General features: G+C 39.9%; 1 protein-coding gene across 4 annotated transcripts in view; it reads right to left on the reverse strand.

Annotated features, from left to right (window-relative positions):
- Positions 1 to 17,181: 17,181 nt before the first annotated feature.
- DNAJC12 (DnaJ heat shock protein family (Hsp40) member C12) overlaps positions 17,182 to 20,253 on the reverse strand; it is a 52,176-nt gene continuing 49,104 nt past the window's right edge. For all 4 annotated transcript variants that reach the window (XM_035715358.2, XM_025434780.3, XM_025434781.3 and 1 more), the window contains one exon: positions 17,182 to 18,671. In XM_035715358.2, the coding sequence (XP_035571251.1) occupies positions 18,577 to 18,671 (95 nt within the window). In that variant the 3' untranslated portion in view covers positions 17,182 to 18,576. The remainder of the gene's footprint in view (positions 18,672 to 20,253) is intronic.

A 20,253-nucleotide genomic window follows, 5' to 3' on the forward strand; every position in this document is an offset into this window, starting at 1 on the left:
GCCACCAACGTCTGGTGCACCACCAATTACCAGTTTCTCATCATTTATTTCTATGCCTTCTTTATGTACATGCAAGAATATACATAGCTTTTATACACACGTTAGCATACTATACAAAATGTTCCGAACCTTCCTTTGTTATTTTAAAATATATCCTGAACATCTTTCTGTATAAAGAGCTTTCTCATTAAAAACGGCCTCTGCTAACTGAAATGCCCTCAGCAGCTAGAGCTCACTGCCTCAGAATAAAAAGACTATGACTTATTTAACCAAATCCCTATTTATGATAATTAAAATTATTTCCAATCTTTTGATTTTACGGGAAAAAAATGTTTCAAAGAAAATCTTGTATCCATGACATTTTCTAAAGCAGGGATCTTAGTCCCAGTCATCTACCGTCATGCAGAATTGAGAGAAAGGAGTCAGGCCTTTTGTGCAAGTATCAGGAATTGGGCACAAGAAATCACAGTGGCCGACCACTGTGATCACTAAAAACATAAGCTAACCTCAATAAAACTGAAAAGGATAATAAATAAAAGTATAGTAGTATAGTACAAACAAATGCCCTAGAAAGAAAGAAGAAGCTCTCCTCTCTGCTAATCTATTCTATTTCCAGGAAAAAGGAAGGGGCAAAAGTGAAAGTGCTCATTGACCTTGTATCATCTCAAATGAGTGAGTTCTTGGAAACTCTTTTCTTCCTCTTCCTGTCTCCTCTCTGTCCTTATCTCCATATTCTAGAAACTACTGGACTTCATAGAATTTTTATTAACAGTTCAAGATGCTTCAGTAATAATTCCTGTGACCACAGCCTCTGCTTACTCAAATGCTCTTAGGGTGTAGAATTCACTGCCTTTGGCCATAAAAAAGAGCAACAAAGTCTGGATTACAAGGAATGCAGGTATGGAACCTTCGCTGCATAATGACAAAGGTTACTTATAAGGAAAGAGAATGATGGGAGGTCCACAGGACCAACTGTCAGTTAGTTACTGCTTCTACTTGCCAAACCCTTCAGGGGTGAGATGTATGACTTGGATTTTTTTCAGTACTTACGTTAATATGGCACAGTCCCAATGCCTTTGCAAGACTGACTTGAGGGTGGATTCTTGTTAGAAATGAATTTATTTCTAAAATTCAGGCAAAGAGGTTCACAGACACTCTTATCTATTACTTTCCTTGTTCTTCTTTTTGCCATGAAAATTAGACAATATATCGTTCAGATCTACTTGTGACAATTTGATTTTCATTTACATTCATCCAGGCTTGAAAAATGACCGCTGCTCAGGCAGATTGATGCTTCCTGAGCCACTCTTTTCTAACATATATTAATATATCAATACCACCTTCACGTAGAATGTCTTTCTAAATTATTCTTTGTTTTCCCCCCAGTGCTATTTAAGCTTCATTTAAAAACAAAAGCAAAAACAAAATCCCTCTAACCATTTTTCTCAAGATTGTCTCTATAAAACATCCAGCCTGCTGCTGACGAGGCCATATCTTCATATTTCAATTTTTTAGTCGCTCTTTTTTTATTATCTATTATTATTACTACAGCATTTGAGAATTTCTCATGGTGGGGGGGGATGTTTGGCCACTGGAAAAATAGAGATTCTCATCTTTCCAGCTTAAACCCACCACACAGCTGTAACATTTCCTAGTTATGACCCTTCTGCAATGTCAGATTCCGGTGAGCACTAGTCACTTTATAAAAATAATAAAAGTATCAAAACACTGGGATCTGTTTTAAAATGTAGGTTTTATGCTTCTATCTCATGAAAGAAGATGTCAATTGAAAGACACTTTCCCCAATAAAAAATAAATAAATAAAAGAATCTTTGAAAAAAAGAAAGAGAAAGAAAGAAAGAAAGAAAGAAAGAAAGAAGAAGAAAGAAAGAAAGAAAGAAAGAAAGAAAGAAAGAAAGAAAGAAAGAAAGAAGAGAGAAAGATGCTTTCCATAGTGTTCTTTCTTTAAGTTAAGTATATGGCATTTCCCCTATGCTTCTACATATGCATATGAAAATGCTTCCAAATGGGCACCTGCACCCCAAAATGTTCATAGCAGCAATGTTCACAATAGCCAAACTGTGGAAGGAGCCGAGATGTCCATCAACATAAAAATGGATAAAGAAGATGTGGTGGACCATTTGCTTTGACGTGGATGGAACTGGAGGGTATTATGCTGAGTGAAATAAGTCAATCGGAGAGGGACAAACATTGTATGGTCTCATTCATTTGGGGAATATAAAAAATAGTGAAAGGGAATAAAGGGGAAAGGAGAAAAAATGAGCAGGAAATATCAGGGAGGGAGACAGAACAGGAGAGACTCCTAACTCTGGGAAATGAACTAGGGGTGGTGGAAGGGGAGGTGGGTGGGTGGTGGGGGTGACTGGGTGATGGGCACTGAGGGGGGCACTTGAAGGGATGAGCACTGGGTGTTATTCTATATGTTGGCAAATTGAACACCAATAAAAAATAAATTTATAAATAAAAAAAGATGTGGTGGATATATGTAATGGAATATTACTGAGCCATCAAAATGGATGAAATCTTACCATTTACATCAATGTGGATGGAACTGGAGGGTATATGCTGAGCAAAATAAGTCAACCAGAGAAAGACAAATATATGGTTTCATTCATATGTGGAATATAAGAAACAGTGCAAAGGATCATAGGGGAAGGGAGGGAAACAGGAATGGAAAGAAATCAGAGAGGGAGACAAACCATGAGAGACTCTTAACTGTAGGAACAAACATAGGAAGGGAGGTGGGTAGAGGGATGGGGTAGCCGAGTGATGGGCATTAAGGAGGGCATGTCGTGTGATAAGCCCTGGGTGTTATATGAAACTGATGAATTACTGAACTCTACAGCTGAAACTAATGATATACTATATGCTGACTAATTTAAGTTAAAAAATAAAATGTAGGTGTTAGGGGTGGCTGGCTGGCTCAGTTGATGGACCATGTAACTCTTGATCTCAGGATTGTAAGTTTGAGTCCCATGTTGGGTGTAGAGACTACTTAAAAATAAATAAATAAATAAATAAATAAATCCATCTTTAAAAAATAAATAAATAAAATGTAGGTTTTATTATTATTCAGGTATGAGGAAGTCAACAGATCAGAAGATTGCCACTGAAAGGAAAGTCCGTTAGTCACAGCTCCCAAGAGGAGAGGGCATGCCACACAGCAGAGGCAATGCAGGAGGCACTGGGTCTGTCTGGAGCAAGGGGGTAATACAGGCTAGAGTCTTTATTTTGGTTTCAAAATAAAGTGGGTTTAAGATTGGCTAGTTTGAATGATTTCTGCAGGCTCTGAAACCTAGGAGCTGTCTCTTTTTATCTGGTACCTGTCCCTGGGGCAGGGCGATAAGGGCAGGGGAATAGTGACCTTGAGTGTGAGAGCTTGAGGAAGGAGGTGGTAGGGTGCGGGCTCAGGATTGATTTAAACACTGATAGTATTTACAAGAGGCACAAGAGCAGGTGAATTGTTTCCTGTCTCTAGGAGTTGGCTAGCCAAGGGAGGTTTAGTAAGGTCTCATGGGCCAAAGCATCAGAAATGCAGAAAATAAAAAGGCGTGATTAATATAGCATCAGTCATTATCTCAGCAGGAAGCAGAAGGCACACTCAATTTAGGACAATTCTACGTGAGTTTTTCTTTTTTTCTATATGGGTTTAGTGAACAATCTACAAAGGAATGGAGAGGGTATAGAGAACCCACAGGGACAGAAGAGCTGTCACCATTCCTAAGAGAGGAAGGAGCAGCCACTGGAACCCAGAAGAAAAGTTCTGAAAAGAGGGCTGCCCTAGAAGAGCAGCGACCTCCTTTTAGGGGACACAAGTGGTTCAAGGTGATCCTGCAAGGGGGTGGTGCATCTCCCCATTCTTCTCCCTCCCTCTGCTCCCTGGCTGGGCCTACCCATTAACCAAATGCAACTGGCCAGCCTCTGCAGCTCAGGACAGCAGAAGGTGGGTCTGAGGGACAAACAGAAATAGCCAGGACTCTGCCTTATGTAAAACTTGGAAGCAGTGTGAAAATGGAGAGGCAAAGAAACAACCAGGTCTAGAGTCTTTTTTGCACCATCACGGCAACTAGCAAATGCTTCTTGGGAGAATCTTTCTCCTACATTAGCCCAAAGCTGCCATCTTGTGGCCATCTGAGGAATGGTGACTTGGCCTTACAGATTTGAAGAACCATTTTTTAGGGGTCATGCGAATGTATTGCTGGGAGGAAAACTCTACATTTCATTGTCATACTTTCCAACACTTTTTAGTCTGGGTAGAACACAGTTTGAATTATTTTGGAAGTGGAATAGAAAAGATTCCACTCAAAGAAGCATAGAAGTTTAGAATAGAAACAATCCTAAAAACCACCTTGTAAAGAAATAGCCAGGCAATTTGTAAGACTAGTCCACCAAAATGCCAGTCTTAATGTCTCATTCTGCAAAAGTCACTGTATATCAGATTACACGTTTGTCACCTGATAACTTTGCATCGTGAAACCCTCCTTGTTCCTGAAATGGAATCACCCCCAAGGAAAGACCTCACTCTATAGTCACTGCAAAAACCAAACTGCATGCGTTTGAAGTGCTTCCTCTGGCTCATTTTTCTTCAGGGCTTCAACTGTTACATGCATATCTGTAGTTCTGATGTCTTCCCTTGAGCAAAGAAAAATCCTTCTTCCAAGTCCTTGTTAAACATCGATAGTACTCTGTCGCTTTCTTGTTTCCTCTCTGAAACCAATTGTAAGGCTTAACTCTCATCACTAAAAAGCACAAAACTTTTGACACACTCAGAAAAATCGACCCCGGGGAAGCACTTTCGTTATCCTCGACACAGTTTTGGGCATTGTACCAAGTGCAGAACTAATGTCAAGCACCGTGAGATAGAGCCTCTGGGAGGGGAGACACTGATCCCCAAATAGTATATGGAAGAGAGGTACCGGCCAGAGTCCAGAGAAGAGTTAAAAACAGTTACATGCAATCAAATGACTTCTTCGGTAGCCACTCTGAAAGATTTACTATAAATGCAATATTGTTGTGGCAAGCTACTTCTGTTGAGCATTTACTAAGTGAGAAGCCAGAAGTTCAGTGAGGGGATCCCTGCTGAACAAGAGGGTCCCTGCCTCAAGGAGCTCATGATTCTGTGGCAGTGACCAATGGTAACCAATGGCAAATGGGATAAATGCCTGCTAGAGTAGGAACAAGTTGGTTCAGGTGCTAAAGGAGCCCCTGAGCCAGTGTAAGGTAAACAAGGAAGGTAGGTTTACTGGAGTAACCCAGCCCCCTTGCTTTACTGAGAAGAAAAGAAGTCTGTCATATTTTACGACTCGCCCAGTAATATCTCCGGGTTAGATAATGGTATGGCCAAGACCAAAAAATAGGTCTTCTGGCCTGAAGAAGGAACTCATCATCCCCCAGAGAAGTATGGTTTATTTGGGGCCCCGCAAGGGGGCCTGATGAAGCAGCATAAAATTGGTGAGGTAGTTTATGCATTTGTCTAGTTTTCTGAAAATCCATCCTTCTTTACTTCCACCTCAACCTCACACTCTTGGATTTTTAGTTCTGAGTTGTTCTCTTTATTCAGAGTAACTGAGCATCATGCCCAAGGTGGACACATAGTGAAGGTATTTAGATGAAGATGGAAGAGGAAGCAGAGAAGGAAAAAAGAGTTTAAGAGAGGGAAGTGGGTGATATTTATTATTTTAATTTTTTATTAATTTCCCAGGACTTCCATAACAAAGAACCACAAACTGGGTGACTTGTCTTAAAAAAATTATTCTCCCACAGTTCTGGAGGCTAGAAATTAAAGTATAGGCAGAGTCATGCGCCCTCTGAAGACTAGAAAGGAGACTTCTTTTTTTTTTTTTTTTTTGGAAAGGAGACTTCTTCCTTGCCTCTTCCCAACCTCTGGGGTCGGCTGTCCGCGTTCCTTGGCATGTACCTGTGTCACTCCAGTCTCCGCCTCTGCCAGTCATGTGGCATTCCCCCTATGCATCTCTGTCCAAACTCCCCTCTTCCTCCCTGGTCTTCATGGAGATGTAATTGCATAAGATTAAGGTGTACAATGTGTTGATTTCATATACCTATATGTTGCAAAATGATTACGACCAGGGTGTTAACTCACACCTCCATCATGTCACATAATTGCCATTTCTTTTTCGTGGTGAGAACCTTGAAGATCTACTCTCTTAACAACTGTCAAGTATACAATACAGTATTATTTTTTTAAGATTTTATTTATTTATTCATGAGAGACCCAGAGAGAGGCAGAGACACAGGCAGAGGGAGAAGCAGGTTCCTCCCATGCTCAACGCTGAGCCACCCGGGGGTCCCAATACAGTATTATTAACTATAATTACTTGTGGTATATTAGATTCCCTTTAACTTATTTGTCTTATATAAGTTATATAAGACAAACTGGAAGTTTGTACCTTTCGACCAACATCCCATTTCCCCCACCTCCACCCCCAGCCTTGGTAAACACTCTCTTACTCTGTTTCTATGAGTTCAGCTTTTTTGGATTCCACATATGGATTATATCATAGAGTATTTGTCTTTCTTCATCTGACTTATTTCACTTAGCATAATACCCTCAGGTTTCATCCATGTGTTGGAGATGGCAGGATTTCCTTCACTTTTATGGCTGAATCATATTTCTATGTTTGTGTGTGTGTGTGTGTGTGTGTATCATAACTTCTTTATCCATTCATCTATTGACAGACAAGTTGTTTCCATATCTTGCCTGTTGTGAATAATGCTACAATAAATATAGGAGTGCAGATACCTCTTTGAGATCTTGTTTCCATTTCCTTTGGATATACACCCAAAAGTAGCAGGATTGCTGGATTATATGTTAGTTTTATTTTATTTATTTTATTTATTTTATTTATTTTTTATTTATTTTTTTGAGAGAGAGAAAGTGCATGCGCGTGAGTGTGCAGGGTAGGAGGGGCTTGCAGAGAGAGAACCCCAAGCAGGCTCCATGCCCAGTACAGAGCCTGACCTGGGGCTCAATCTCACAACCCTGATATCATAACCTAAGCCAAAATCAAGAGTCAGACATTTAACCGACTGAGCCACTCAAGCACCCTGGTAGTTTTATTTCTAATATCTTGAGGAACCCCTGTACTGTTTTCCATAGGGCTGTACCAATTTACATTCCCAACAATGCATCAGACTTTCCTTTTAACCACATCCTCACCAAATCTTTTTTTTTTTTTTACATCCTCACCAAATCTTGTTATTGCTTTTGTCTTTTTTATAATAGCCATTCTAACAGGTGTGAGGTGATAGCTTATTGGGTTTTAATTTGTATTTCCCTAATGATTAGTGATGCTGCATACTGTCTTGTGTTAACCTGTTGGCCATTTGTATGTCTGATTTGAAAAATTGTCTATTCAGTTCCCCTGCCCATTTTTAGCAGAATTATTTGGGTTTTTGTTTTGTTTTTAAGATTTTATTTATCTATTCATGACAGACAGAGAGAGAGGCAGAGACACAGGCAGAAGGAGAAGCAGGCTCCATACAGGGAGCCTGATGTGGGACTCGATCCCAGGACCCCAGGATCATACCCTGAGCCGAAGGCCGACACTCAACCGCTGAGTCAACCAGGTGTCCCTATTTGGGGTTTTGAAGTTATAGGAGTTCTTTACATATTTTGAATATTAACTCATTATCAGGAATTGCCTTGCAAATATTTTCTCCCATCCTATAGGTTATGTTTTCATCTTATTGATTCTTTTGCTGAGCAGAAGCTTTTTAGTTTGACATAGTCCCAGTTACTATTTTTGATTCTGTTGTTTGTGTTTAATGTCCTATCCAAAAAATAATTGCCAAGATCAATGTTAAGGAGTTTCTTTCCCATATTTTCTTTCAGAAGTTTCACAGTTGAAAGTCTTATGTTCAAATCTGTAATCAATTTCAAGTTCATTTTTGTGAGTGATATAAGACAGAGATCCCATTTCATTCTTCTGCATGCAGTCATCCAGTTTTCCCAACACCATTTACTAAGAAACAATCCTTTTCCTATTGAGTATTCACAGCTTTCTTGTCAAATATTAGTTGGCCATATAAGTTTCCCCCTTCTTATAAAGACACGCCAGTCATATTGCATTAGGACTAATGACCTCATTTTTGCTTGATTTCATGTGGAAAGTCCCTATTTTCCAAATGAGGTCTCACTCAGAGATTCTAGGAGTTATGACTTTAACATACCTTTTTAAGGACTCAATTCAACCAATAACATAGAGTATTTCAAACAAATACATATGCAAACATATTAAGAAATAGAGTCTAGCATAATGAAACCCCATGTACCTACTACCTGGGTTCAACAATTTTAAGTACACAGCCAATCATATTTCATCTGTACCTCATCCACTCCCTCCCTTCCTAGGTTATTTTCAAGCAAATCTCAGACTTCTTAGCATTTCATCCATAAATATCTGATGCACCTCTAAAAATAAGGATTTATTTTAATGTAACCAAAATATCATTATCATATCTAAAAATGTGAATTATTAATATCCAGTTAGTGTTCAAATTTCCAATCCTTTCACAAATCATCTCAGTTTTCTTTAACCCTAAGTTTGAATCAGAATCCAAGTAAGGTTCTGAGTCATTGATGTTTAAACTACCTTCCTAGGAAGTGGGTTAACAATCTCAGCATCTTTATTCTCCCTCTGGTTGGTTGAGCACTGGGTGATTTTGAATATAAAAAGAGAACTGAATTTTAAGTAGATGGAGGGAGATCTAAGCAGGGGAGAAGAGGGAATGAAAAGACAATGGGGAGTAGGAAGAGATTCAAGAAGAAGATTTAGATCCAGGGGACACAAGACTAGGCAAGAGGAGCCTGGGGATAAAGGAAAGTGGCCCAAATAGTGGTGGGAAGTGGCTACCAGACAGAGTATGAGAACAAGGAAGTCTGATAAATAACTTTTTATACCTTATACATAAGCTATCCAGAAGTTTTCTCTTTCTAAACACAACAAGCATTGTCAGGTCTCTAACCTATTCCTCACACTACTCTCTCTCACTCCTATCCCAGCTCTTCAGCCTGGAGAACTCCTGCACATCCTTTAAAACCCATCTCAAATATCCATATATGTGTGACAACCTCTCTGACCTTTCCCCCCCTCAAAGTTGATTCAACTCCTTTATATACCATTCCATAGGGCTTTGGACACACCTCTACTAGAGCACCCCACAAATTATACTATCATTACCTTAATTCATGTCTGAGTGTCCCACCAAGCTGTGGACTCTCTGAGGCAGAGGAGCAATGTTGCTTCTCTTTGTACCCTCAGTCCCCGGCACAGAGCATTCAACAAATGCTTACAGAGTGAAAGAAAAATTAGAGGACAAGAAAGAAAAGAACAAAAGGGAAGGGAAAACAAAGATAAATCGAAAAAAGAGAAGAAATAAGAAATAGTGACAAGAAAGGGGGAAATACACAAGGCAAACAGTTGATCTGGGCAAGCCAGAACCACACAGCTTGATTTTCAGGTCACAACACCAAGGTCAAATCAGATGTTCAGTAATGCTGAATCAGCTGTTTAGTAATCAAAATTTAAGACACATAAAAATCCAGAATTCTACATTCTTAACAATAAAACTGTCTAGTGTAGCCAGGGCCTAACCATGGTACCCATTGGCTGGATGTGAACATGCTTTCCCAGTTTACACAGAGCCCAGTACTCCCCACAGTAGCCCCGGCATGGAGGCTGAGTCTCACTGGCCACTTGCCATTGTGCTTGTGCTCATTGCTCTCGTATATATGACATACTTCATTATTTGCTTTACCTGCCTGGCCCTTTTTTTATTATTTATTTATTTATTTACTTATTTATTTACTTATTTATTTAATTTATTTGACAGAGAGAGAGAGAGAGAGAGAACACAAGTAGGCAGAGCAGCAAGCAGAGGGAGAGAGAGAAGCAGGCACCCCATTGAGCAGGGAGCTCAATCCAGGACTCGATCCTAGGACCCTGGGATCATGACCTGAGCCAAAAGCAGACGCTTAACCAACTGAACCCCCCAGATGCCCTGTCTGACTCTTTTAAACATTAGTTTGTCACCCTTATCTCAGGCAATGCGCGCCATCTAGATGCTCTGTGGCTACAAAAAAAAAAATACAGTAATAATTATTCTAGAGGGATGTCTGGGTGGCTCAGTGGTTGAGCGTCTGCCTTTGGCCCAAGGTGTGTTCCTGGAGTCCCGGGAACGAGTCCCACATCGGGCTCCCTGGGAGGAGCCTGCTTCTCCCTCTGCCTGTGTCTCTGCCTGTGTGTCTCTCATGAATAAATAAATAAATAAAATCTTTTAAAAATAATAGCCATTATTATTATTGCTCTAGAGATGCACTATCCAATAGAACTTTCTGAGATGATAGAAATGTTCTGTAATCTATACTGTCCAATACAGTAACCACTAGCCACATATGGCACTTGAGCACTTGAAGTATGGCTAATGTGACTGATGAACTGTATTTCTAGTATTATTTCATTTTAACTAATTTAATTTTAATTTTTAAAAAATATTGTATTTATTTATTTGAGAGACAGAACACGGATGCGGTGAGGGGCAGAGGGAGAAGCAGTCTCCCTGCTGAGCAGGGAGCCCAATGCGGGGCTTCATTCCAGGAGAGTGTGATCATGACCTGAGCTGAAGGTAAATGCCCAGCCAACTGAGCCACCCAGACACTTCTAATTTTAATTTTAATAGCCACATAAGGCTAATAGCTACTGTATTAGAGATGCAGTGCTAGGGCAATGCTTCTCAAGATTTACCATGCATAGAAATACCTGGAGATCTTGTTAAAACATAGGTTATAATTTAGCATATCCAGAATGGGGCACAAGATTCTTCATGTCTATGTTCCCAGGTGATGTTGATGATTCTGGGCTTTAGACCACACTTTGGGGAGCAGAATTCTAAAATGGTATTGCTCAAACTTTAGCATCCACAGATCCTGTGGAAATTTCAGAAGGTTTCCAAACAGCTTCCTGGGCCTTATCCCTCATAGGTTCTGATTCCATAGATCTGAGGTGGGGTCCAGTAATGTACATTTGTATCAAGTTCCTGAATGATGCTGGAGCACTACTCTAGAGATTGGGAAGGTGTTGGGAAAAAAGTTTTAGTCACTCTGATTTTCTTTCCCAACTGCTACTGTTATTAGTTAATATTTTTTAATAGTTAATATTTGTGTCCTAAATCAAGGTAGCTACTATCCCATTTTACTGATGAGGAAGAGACACACGGAAGATAGTGAACTCGTCCAAGGCTTTGTTTTGTTTTAAGGATTTTATTATTTATTCATGAGAGACACAGAGAGAGGGAGAGGCAGAGACACAAGCAGAGGGAGAAGCAGACTCCCCACGGGGAGCCCAATGCGGGACTCAATCCCCAGAACCCAGGATCATGCCCTGAGCTGCTGAGCCACCCAGGAGTCCCTGACTTGTCCAAGGTTATACTGATGGTTAAGTGGTGTCTCCAGAGCCACCATCTTAACCACATATTTCACCAAGAATGACGTCACCATGAATGTCTGCCAGTGTAGTGTCCTTGCCTTGATGCATAGACTCCCTGATTCCTTGACTTTAGACCAGAAGAGAAGAATTAAAACCAGAACAGTCTGGCTTGGGTTCATAATTTTCCTGGGTTCATTTCATTTCCTGCATACAATGAGGTTTATATTTCCTCATTTTACAAAGGAGGAAATAGGCTCAAAGAAATAAAAGTGAAGGACCTGCCTTGGGCCACATAGCCAATCACATCTCTGAGTATTATCTGTGAACAACCTTCACATCAGCTTTTTTTCCTGTATCAGCATTTCTTTCTAAATTTTTCAGTCCCACATTTTGATTGTTTAAGCACTGATGGAATTTCTAGAACTGAGCATTTTTGCTGGCTGCTACTGGTGGAGACACATCACTCTCCCCTCTCCACATCCCCCACCCCTGACAGAATCTGTCCTCCTCTGCCCACGTGATCCTTTTTCCACAAGTGGGGGAAGAAAAGCATTTGGATGAGCCAATGTGAGAAAAGAGAAGGACTGGTGAGGGAGCTAGGTCTGTGCTCCACGTTAGGTGGGTGAATCAAGATCTGTGACAACTTGGTTCAGGGGGAGTCCCAGGTGCTAGAAGACTTCTAGACAAGCCTAGTGAGAAGGTAAACTGCAGGCTCTGCAGAACTTTCTTTCTGTTGGCAGGTGCTCAAAGCCTGGTGGGCGAAGATGAAGACAAGAGAGCCTAGGGGAAGTGGAGAGATGGCTGTAATCACAGATCTGTTTGGGAGCCCAAATGGAGTGCCCTTGGCATCATGGGGAGCTCCAGAACTAACTAGGGGCATGGAACGGAGAGCTACAGTGTCCTATATATGGGTAGAGCCATCAACACATTAACCATTTCACCTCTAATCCGTATGTGTTTAAGCTATCATGGCTCTCAACCTTACCTGCACTTGAGCATTACCTGGAGTTATCAAATCCCAATGCTGAAGGCATGCCCAGACCAATTAAATCCAAACCTCCACGATAGGACCTAGGCATTAGGTCCAGTTGACTTCATGTTTCCCAGCTGACTTCAAGATTGAAAACCAACAGCTTCAGAAAAAAATACAATAATGTTTTCCATTCTATTGCAGTTTTTAGAATGTAACAAAAGCTACAATTTCCTCAAGAAAATGAGGGTAGTTGTGAAATTCAAACAAGAATCATAAGAAAAGGCTCTGGACACTGTCAAAGGTGGGAATCACTATTATTATTGTTATTATTATTATTATTAAGACTCTAAGGAGCTGGCAAGTATTTAATATATTAAATATAAGAATGTGTAACATACTCTACTCTGAAGACATATCAGCGTTGTCTCCAGAGGTGCAATGGTATCAAGAATGGCATGAAATTTAGCTGAATGTAGAAAGATAACTGAGGTGTGTGGAGCTGGTATATGCAGTGATACACCTACTTAACTGTAATCTCTCCCTTTTTATCTCTGCCCTTTTACTTAAAAGAACAGTAAGGAAGAAATAATATTAGAAAGAAGGATGGAGGGGCAGCCCAAGTGGCTCAGCGGTTTAGCGCCACCAGGATGGAGTCCCACGTCAGGCTCCCTGCATGGAGCCTGCTTCTCCCTCTGCCTGTGTCTCTCTGCCTCTCTCTCCCTCTCTCTGTGTCTCTCATGAATAAATAAAATCAAGGAAGGAAGGAAGGAAGGAAGGAAGGAAGGAAGGAAGGAAGGAAGGAAGGAAGGAAAGAAGGAAAGAAGGAAAGAAGGAAAGAAGGAAAGAAGAAGGAAAGAAGGAAAGAAGGAAAGAAGGAAGGGGCACCTGGGTGGCTCAGTTGGTTAAGCGGCTGCCTTAGGCTCAGGTCACGATCCTAGAATCCTGGAATCGAGTCTTGCATTGGGCTCCCGGCTCAGCGAGGAGTCTGCTTCTCCCTCCTCCTCTGCCACTCCCTCCTGCTTGTGCTCTATCTCTCTCAAATGAATTTTTTTTTTAAATCTTAAAAAAAAAAAAAAAAAAAGAAAGAAAGAAGGATGGAGAAGACACATCCTCTTCTACACATCCTCTTCTCTGCCTTCCTGGTCCTCACTAGTCCGTGATTTTTGCACCACATACTCCTCCTCACTTCCACTGTCCTGGCCCCCCGGTCCTGGGCAGAGATCCTGGGTTCTACAAATATGGAGAGATTCATATTTTCAGCCACAGGTAAAAGAAACTGGATCAGAGAGCTCAAGTGATTTTCCCTAAATTCCACAGGTTAGAACAAGAGAAGTATCTAGTTCTCCATAAAACCTAGCCTAGATTCCACTATGAAAACATTCTCACCAAACAGCTAATTAATACAAGAAATTGTCAAAGCAAAGACATTGGAAGAAATGAAAGAGCCTGGATGGGAGGAGAAAGGATGAGAAGGAGCTGCCTGCTACAAAATATTCTGCCTCAAGGAAGGTGAGACGACACAGGCAGCTGAGAAGTAATAATGCTGAAGACACAGCCATACTGATGCATATCACAAAACCTGAAATTGAAGGGAACTGAAGCCTTTCATTGTGACACATTTCATCATTTTCTCAGTAATTGCATCAGTTTTATAATTTCTTCCATCACTGACTCCCCAGTGGTCCTGGCATCTCCTCGTCCAGGATGTGGAGGTGGCGGGTAATGGTGTTTGCCTCCAGGAAATTAAAGACCCCTCTCAATAACTGCATTAGTCATCGGCACTTGCTGCTGTGATTGATCTTGTAACCACCATCAGATCTGGGCACAGAAAGGATATGAAAATTCATAAGTAGGAAAACAATGTTATCTTCCCCTGAGCCAGCTCGATCTTTGTAAGAAGTGTCTACAAGTGGTTTTTTTGGTGGTGTTGTTTTTTTTTTTTTTTTTTTTTTTTTTTTTTTTGCATTTCTAATTTGCTCATCAAGGGGCATACTTTTGACAGGCTGGGATACAGCCATTCAGGACTGGAAACTATTTGGGATCACAGGAAATTGCGAATTCTGTCTAGATTTTCCAGAGTTGCTCTGTTGAGTTCCCTGTTGCTCCATTACTTAAAGGAGCAAAATATTTCAGAATTATATTTCAACATTCCAGGACGCCCAGAAGGCAGGGAGCCATAACACCAAAAAAATACTCTGTTCTCTCTCTGGCTCCGTGAGAAGTTACTGGAAGAAAAGTATACTCTGGTTTTCTTACTGCTTTATATGTTGGTCACCCCCTGATAGCAGGGGCTTGGGGAGGTGATGGGTACACTGTTCCATAAGCAGAATGCCTCAAGCTGAGCCACTCAACAATTGTGGCCTAGATTAAAAAACAAAACAAAACAAAACTGTAGGCAGCAATCCCAATGAACAAACACTGTTTTCTGGGTTTTCCAATCCAATGGCCCTAAGAAACTTGACAAATTGCATCAGTTGTTTGTTTAAGAACATGATAATCAAATTCTAAATATATCTACTTATTCTTTGATCCAGTCCAGTGCTCACTTTTTACCCTACAGGTGTACTTCACATGCAAGAAATACTAAGTACAAAGCAATTCATTACAGAGTTATTTGTGATTGGAAAAAAAAAATGTAGGGGCACCTCAGTGCCTCAGTAGCTGAGCATCTGCCTTCAGCTCAGGTTGTGATCCCAGGGTCCTGGGATTGAGTCCCGCATCAGGCTTCTTCCAAGGAGTCTGCTTCTCCTTCTGCCTATGTCTCTGCCTCTCTCTCTCTCTATGGGTCTCATGAATAAATACATAAAATCTTAAAAAAAAACAAAAAAAGAGAGAGAGAGAGAGATGGCCTAAGAATTTAATAAATTTAATGTAAAACTATCTTTTAACCAGTTTGCTAGGCCATGAAGTTGTCATAATCCAAAATAAATGGCTTTGAAAATATGCTGCTATATATACATCTGACTGTGGTCATGCTAGACACACTGGAGAATTCAAACAAATTATTGAAGAAAACTTGTCCAGTTTTCACCTTGTTTTTCCTTCAAAGAGAAAAACTATATTATCAAAGCACTGTCCCCTCACTTTATAAACTTTGAGCTGAGGAAAATATGTAATTGTTTAAGAATAAAAGGCCTCCTACTAAGTTATGTGGGATCAAGTATATAAAGTTTTATGTCAATTGTGACCCATCATAAACCCACATCCAAGAAGAGCTATTTCCCATTTCTTATTGGAGGTTTCAGGCCATCACGGGAGAGAAAAGTAAACAAGAGCTGGTCTCGATCTTGTCAATAACTGGGAAAATGCAACTGTAATAAAAACAAAGTGGACTGTAGGAGTAGGGGTGATTTTCCCCTAGACAAGCACTAAAAGTCATCAATGCTATAAATTAGTCTGGTGGAAAAAGAGAAAAAAAAATGAATACCCTGATTCTTAGATTCAAAAATTCTCTTATTTGATCTCTTATCTAGTATTTATTTGAGGGCCCACCTAAGCCATACAGACCTATGACAGGCAATTGTAGTCCAAAAGCTCATTTTATTGACTTAACATGCTATATTTTTCACCACAGGGACATATCTGGTGAGCTGCTAAGGCTGTAGAGGCCAACCACCACCCCTGGCCCCAGCAATGCACTGTGGCCTGATGTTCTCTGACTGCTTCCTGACCTTCTACCAGACCCAGGGGTCCCCAACCAGGCCTCCCCTGAGACACTAATTCTGTGGAGGAGAGCTCCATGGCCAGCTTGGCTGAGCTTGAGATTCATTCCTCCTCATGCCACCTCCTAAACAGGTCCTTAGTCTTTCGGGTGGAGCGCAGAGCAGAAGGAGAGGGCAAAAAAATAATCCTAAGCAGGTTCCATATCCAGTGCGGAGCCTGACTCAAGGTTCAATCTCACAACCCTGAGATCATGACCTGAGCTGAAACCAAGGGTCAAATGCTTAACTGACTGAGCCACCCAGGTGCCCCTGACCCTTAGTCTTTTAATGTTCTTTGAATAAACACTTTGTTTTCCAATAAAACTACAAAAAGAAAAAAAACCCTTAAAAAATACTTCATTTCTATTTTTGAAGTAAAATTTGCAGATCTGTAACAATGCCAAATCACATTTTACTGAGGCGGTAAAAATGTTAATAGAAATAATTCTCTAAACAGCTGGCCCTGATTTTTTGGATTTGACAAAAGGGTAAAAATTCAAATAAAATTTAAGGAACCAACACAAGGTTGTATTTGTTTTGTTTTGTTTGGTTTTGTTTTGTTTTGTTTTGTTTAAGTTTTCATCCAAAAGAAAAAAAGTTTTCGTCTATGTTATGGACTAAATTGTATTCCTCCAAAACTCATATGTTGAACTCCTAATCCCCCTTACCTTAGAATGTAACCTTATTTGGAGATAAGGTTTTAAAGAGGTGAATATGTTAAAAGGAAGCATATAGAGTGGGGCTTTAATCCAATATGACTGGCATCCTCATAGAGGAAACAGAAGTACCAGGGATGTGTGTGCACACAGAAAAGTCATGTGAAGACACTCTGAAAAGGCAGCAAGCCGAGAAGAAAGGTCTCAGGAAAAAAACAAACAAACCTGCAGACACCTTGATCTTGTACTTCTAGCCTCCAGAACTGTTAGAAGCATTGTTTAAACCACTCCATCTATATATTTTGTTATGGCAGCCCTTGCAAATTAGCTCTATTTACCATGATACTATTTCATAAAAGGAAGCACATTTTAAACCACAAAGGACATAAGTTCTAATAATGAAGCTTTAATTTTTTTTAAAGATTTTATCTATTTATTCATAGAGACACACAGAGAGAGGCAGAGAGACAGGCAGAGGGAGAAGCAGGCTCCACGCAGAGAGCCTGACGTGGGACTCGATCCAGGGTCTCCAGGATCACGCCCTGGGCTGCAGGCGGTGCTAAACCACTGCACCACCAGGGCTGCCCAATAAGGTAGCTTTAAAAAAAAGTTCCCATATTCTTTTTTTTCTCATTTTGCTATATACACCAGTGAAAACTCTGTCACTGACTAAAAAACCCCTGCTCTAATATTATTTTTCTTTGGGGTACCTGGGTGGCTCAGTCAGTTGAACGTCTGCCTTTGGTTCAGGTCATGATCAAGTCCTGCCTCAGGGAGCATGCTTCTGCTTCTCATTCTCCTGTAGCCTCTCCCCCTTGCTTGTAAGCTCTCGCTCCCTCTCTCAAATAAATAATGTTTTTAAAAATGAATGAATAAAATAAAATTGTTTTTCTTCTTAATTTTTCATTCACTTGTTTGGAAACTAAAAAATAACCACAGACTACACACGACCATCAATAACTTCAACCTAGCAGATATGTTCTCACTGTGAGAACATAGTTTATAAACATATCACTTGCTATATATAACAAAAGAAATCTTATAAAAACATATTTTCTCAAATAAATAACCTTTTCAATTTATGATTATTAAAATTAAAATAGAAATATCTACTGAAATTATTTTCAAAATACAGTTAATTTTTAAGTTCATCATGAAATTTGGGAAATTATTTATTTTACTATGGGATTTAGACAAGTAATTTCACATTTCATTTTTTTTTTAAGATTTTATTTATTTATTTGACAGAGAGTACAAGCAGAGGGAGAAGCAGAGGAAGAGGGAGAAGCAGGCTCTCTGCTGAGCAGGGAACCCAATGCAGAGCTCAATCCCAGGACCCTGCGATCATGACCTAAGCTGAAGGCAGATGTTTAACTGACAGATCCACACAGGTGCCCCTCACATTTCATTTTAAGTCAAAAGTCAGAAAATATTTCTTGTACATCAGCACTGAGAGATTACAGTATATTTAAGAATTATTTAAATACAGAGAGAGTTTTTTTTAATGGAATTCTATAAATAACACTAATAGGAAAACACATACCATACAAGCTACTTTGGATCTAAGAGCCTTAATTCATTCAAATATTGAAAGAAACTAGTCTGAAATTTTTCTCATTCATAAAACACATTGTGATAGAATGGGTTCAAGGATGGAGGAATCAATCGGTACTGATACACAAACATGACAGAGAAATATAACATTGTTAAGACTTAAAGACTTGCTGGCAGCACAGAAGATGGTCTTGCTTTCTCTCTCTCTCCTATTGAGCAGGCACTTTTCATATTTCATAGTTTCTGAACTTCCTCAGGAGTTCTGAGGGAGCATCCCCAGACCAGCGGAAACGAAGGTGCCAAGAGTTCACATTTGAAAAACCTTTAAAGCACAGAAGAGAAGATTTTAAAATCAGAGAGGTAGGAAAAGAAAAGTCACAGTGTCATGTCAAAATAGCTTGCTGATAAGATTTCACTAAAATAAATAAAATGTAAGGGTAAGTCTTTAATATGGATTATTAGTATCTTATATAAACTGATTATCTTAAGCAGATTTTTTAATCCTTTTTCCTGCACACACATACTTTTATTTGGTGCACTCATTCAGTCATTTGTAAAGAAACACTTATCTAGCACCTATTACGTATTGCCAGGCTCTGTGCTGTGTACTGTGAGACAGCAGTGCATATCTCCTGACAGGGGTAACAGAAGAATCCACCAAACTATTAATGTAGAAAAAAAAAAATGGAGGGAAACAAGAGAATGGAAGACCAGAGAAAGGCATTCAGTGTGGACTAGAAAGAATAAAGGTAAAAATTTCTGGAAGGAAATCACATTCAAAGTGACCATGAGTAGGAATTAGCTAGACCAGGGAATCTCAAACTTCCATATGCATAGTAATTATCTGGAGATCTTGTTATACTGGAGAGTCTGATTCTGGACGTCTGGGGTGGAGCTTGAGATTCTGGATTTCTATGTTGATCCAAGTTGATCTGGACAACTTGATTCAAGTAGTCCCCAATCTCCACCTCTATCCCACCCTGTCCCCTTACCCTACTTTTTTTTTTTTTTTTTGCTTTTTTTTCTATAAAACCCTTGTGAATATCTGATATTAAATATTCATTTATTTATATATTACATATGGAGAGGCCCCACTAAAAAAAAAAAAGAAAGGGCACTGTTGGTGGGAATGTGAACTGGTACAGCAACTCTGGAAAACTGTGTGGAGGTTCCTCAAAGAGTTAAAAATAGAGCTACCCTACAACCCAGCAATTGCACTACTGGGTATTTACCCCAAAGATACAGATGCAGTGAAACACCGGGACACCTGCACCCCAATGTTTACAGCAGCAATGTCCACAATAATGAAACTGTGAAAGGAGCCTCAATGTCCATTGACAGATGAGTGGATAAAGAGGATGTGGTGTATATATACAATAAAATATTACTCAGACATTAGAAACAACAAATACCCAACATTTGCTTCGACGTGGATGGAACTAGAGGGTATTATGCTGAATGAAGTAAGTCAATTGGAGAAGGACAATCATTGTATGGTTTCACTCATACAGGGAATATAAGAAATAGTGAAAGGGATTATACGGGAAAGGAGGGAAAATGAGTGAGAAAAATTAGAGAGGGTGACAAAACATGAGAGACTCCTAACTCTGGGAAACAAACAAGGGTAGTGGAAGGGGAGGTGGGCAGGGGATGGGGTGACTGGGTGACGGGCACTGAGGGGGGCACTTGACAGGATCAGCACTGGGTGTCATACTATATGTTAGCAAATCAAACCTCAATTAAAAAAAAAGGAAGGGACTTCTTAGTGATCACAAAATGTAACTAAAATGAGGAATAGATCTCAGATTTCTTTTTCCTTTCAATTTATCTATTTTGATTTTTATTTATTTTTATTTTTTTCAGGGGTTGGGGGGGCCTGGGTGGCTCAGCCAGTTAAGCATCTG

The sequence above is a fragment of the Canis lupus genome, chromosome 4 (assembly GCF_003254725.2).
Source record: "Canis lupus dingo isolate Sandy chromosome 4, ASM325472v2, whole genome shotgun sequence".
Taxonomy (NCBI): Eukaryota; Metazoa; Chordata; class Mammalia; order Carnivora; family Canidae; genus Canis; species Canis lupus.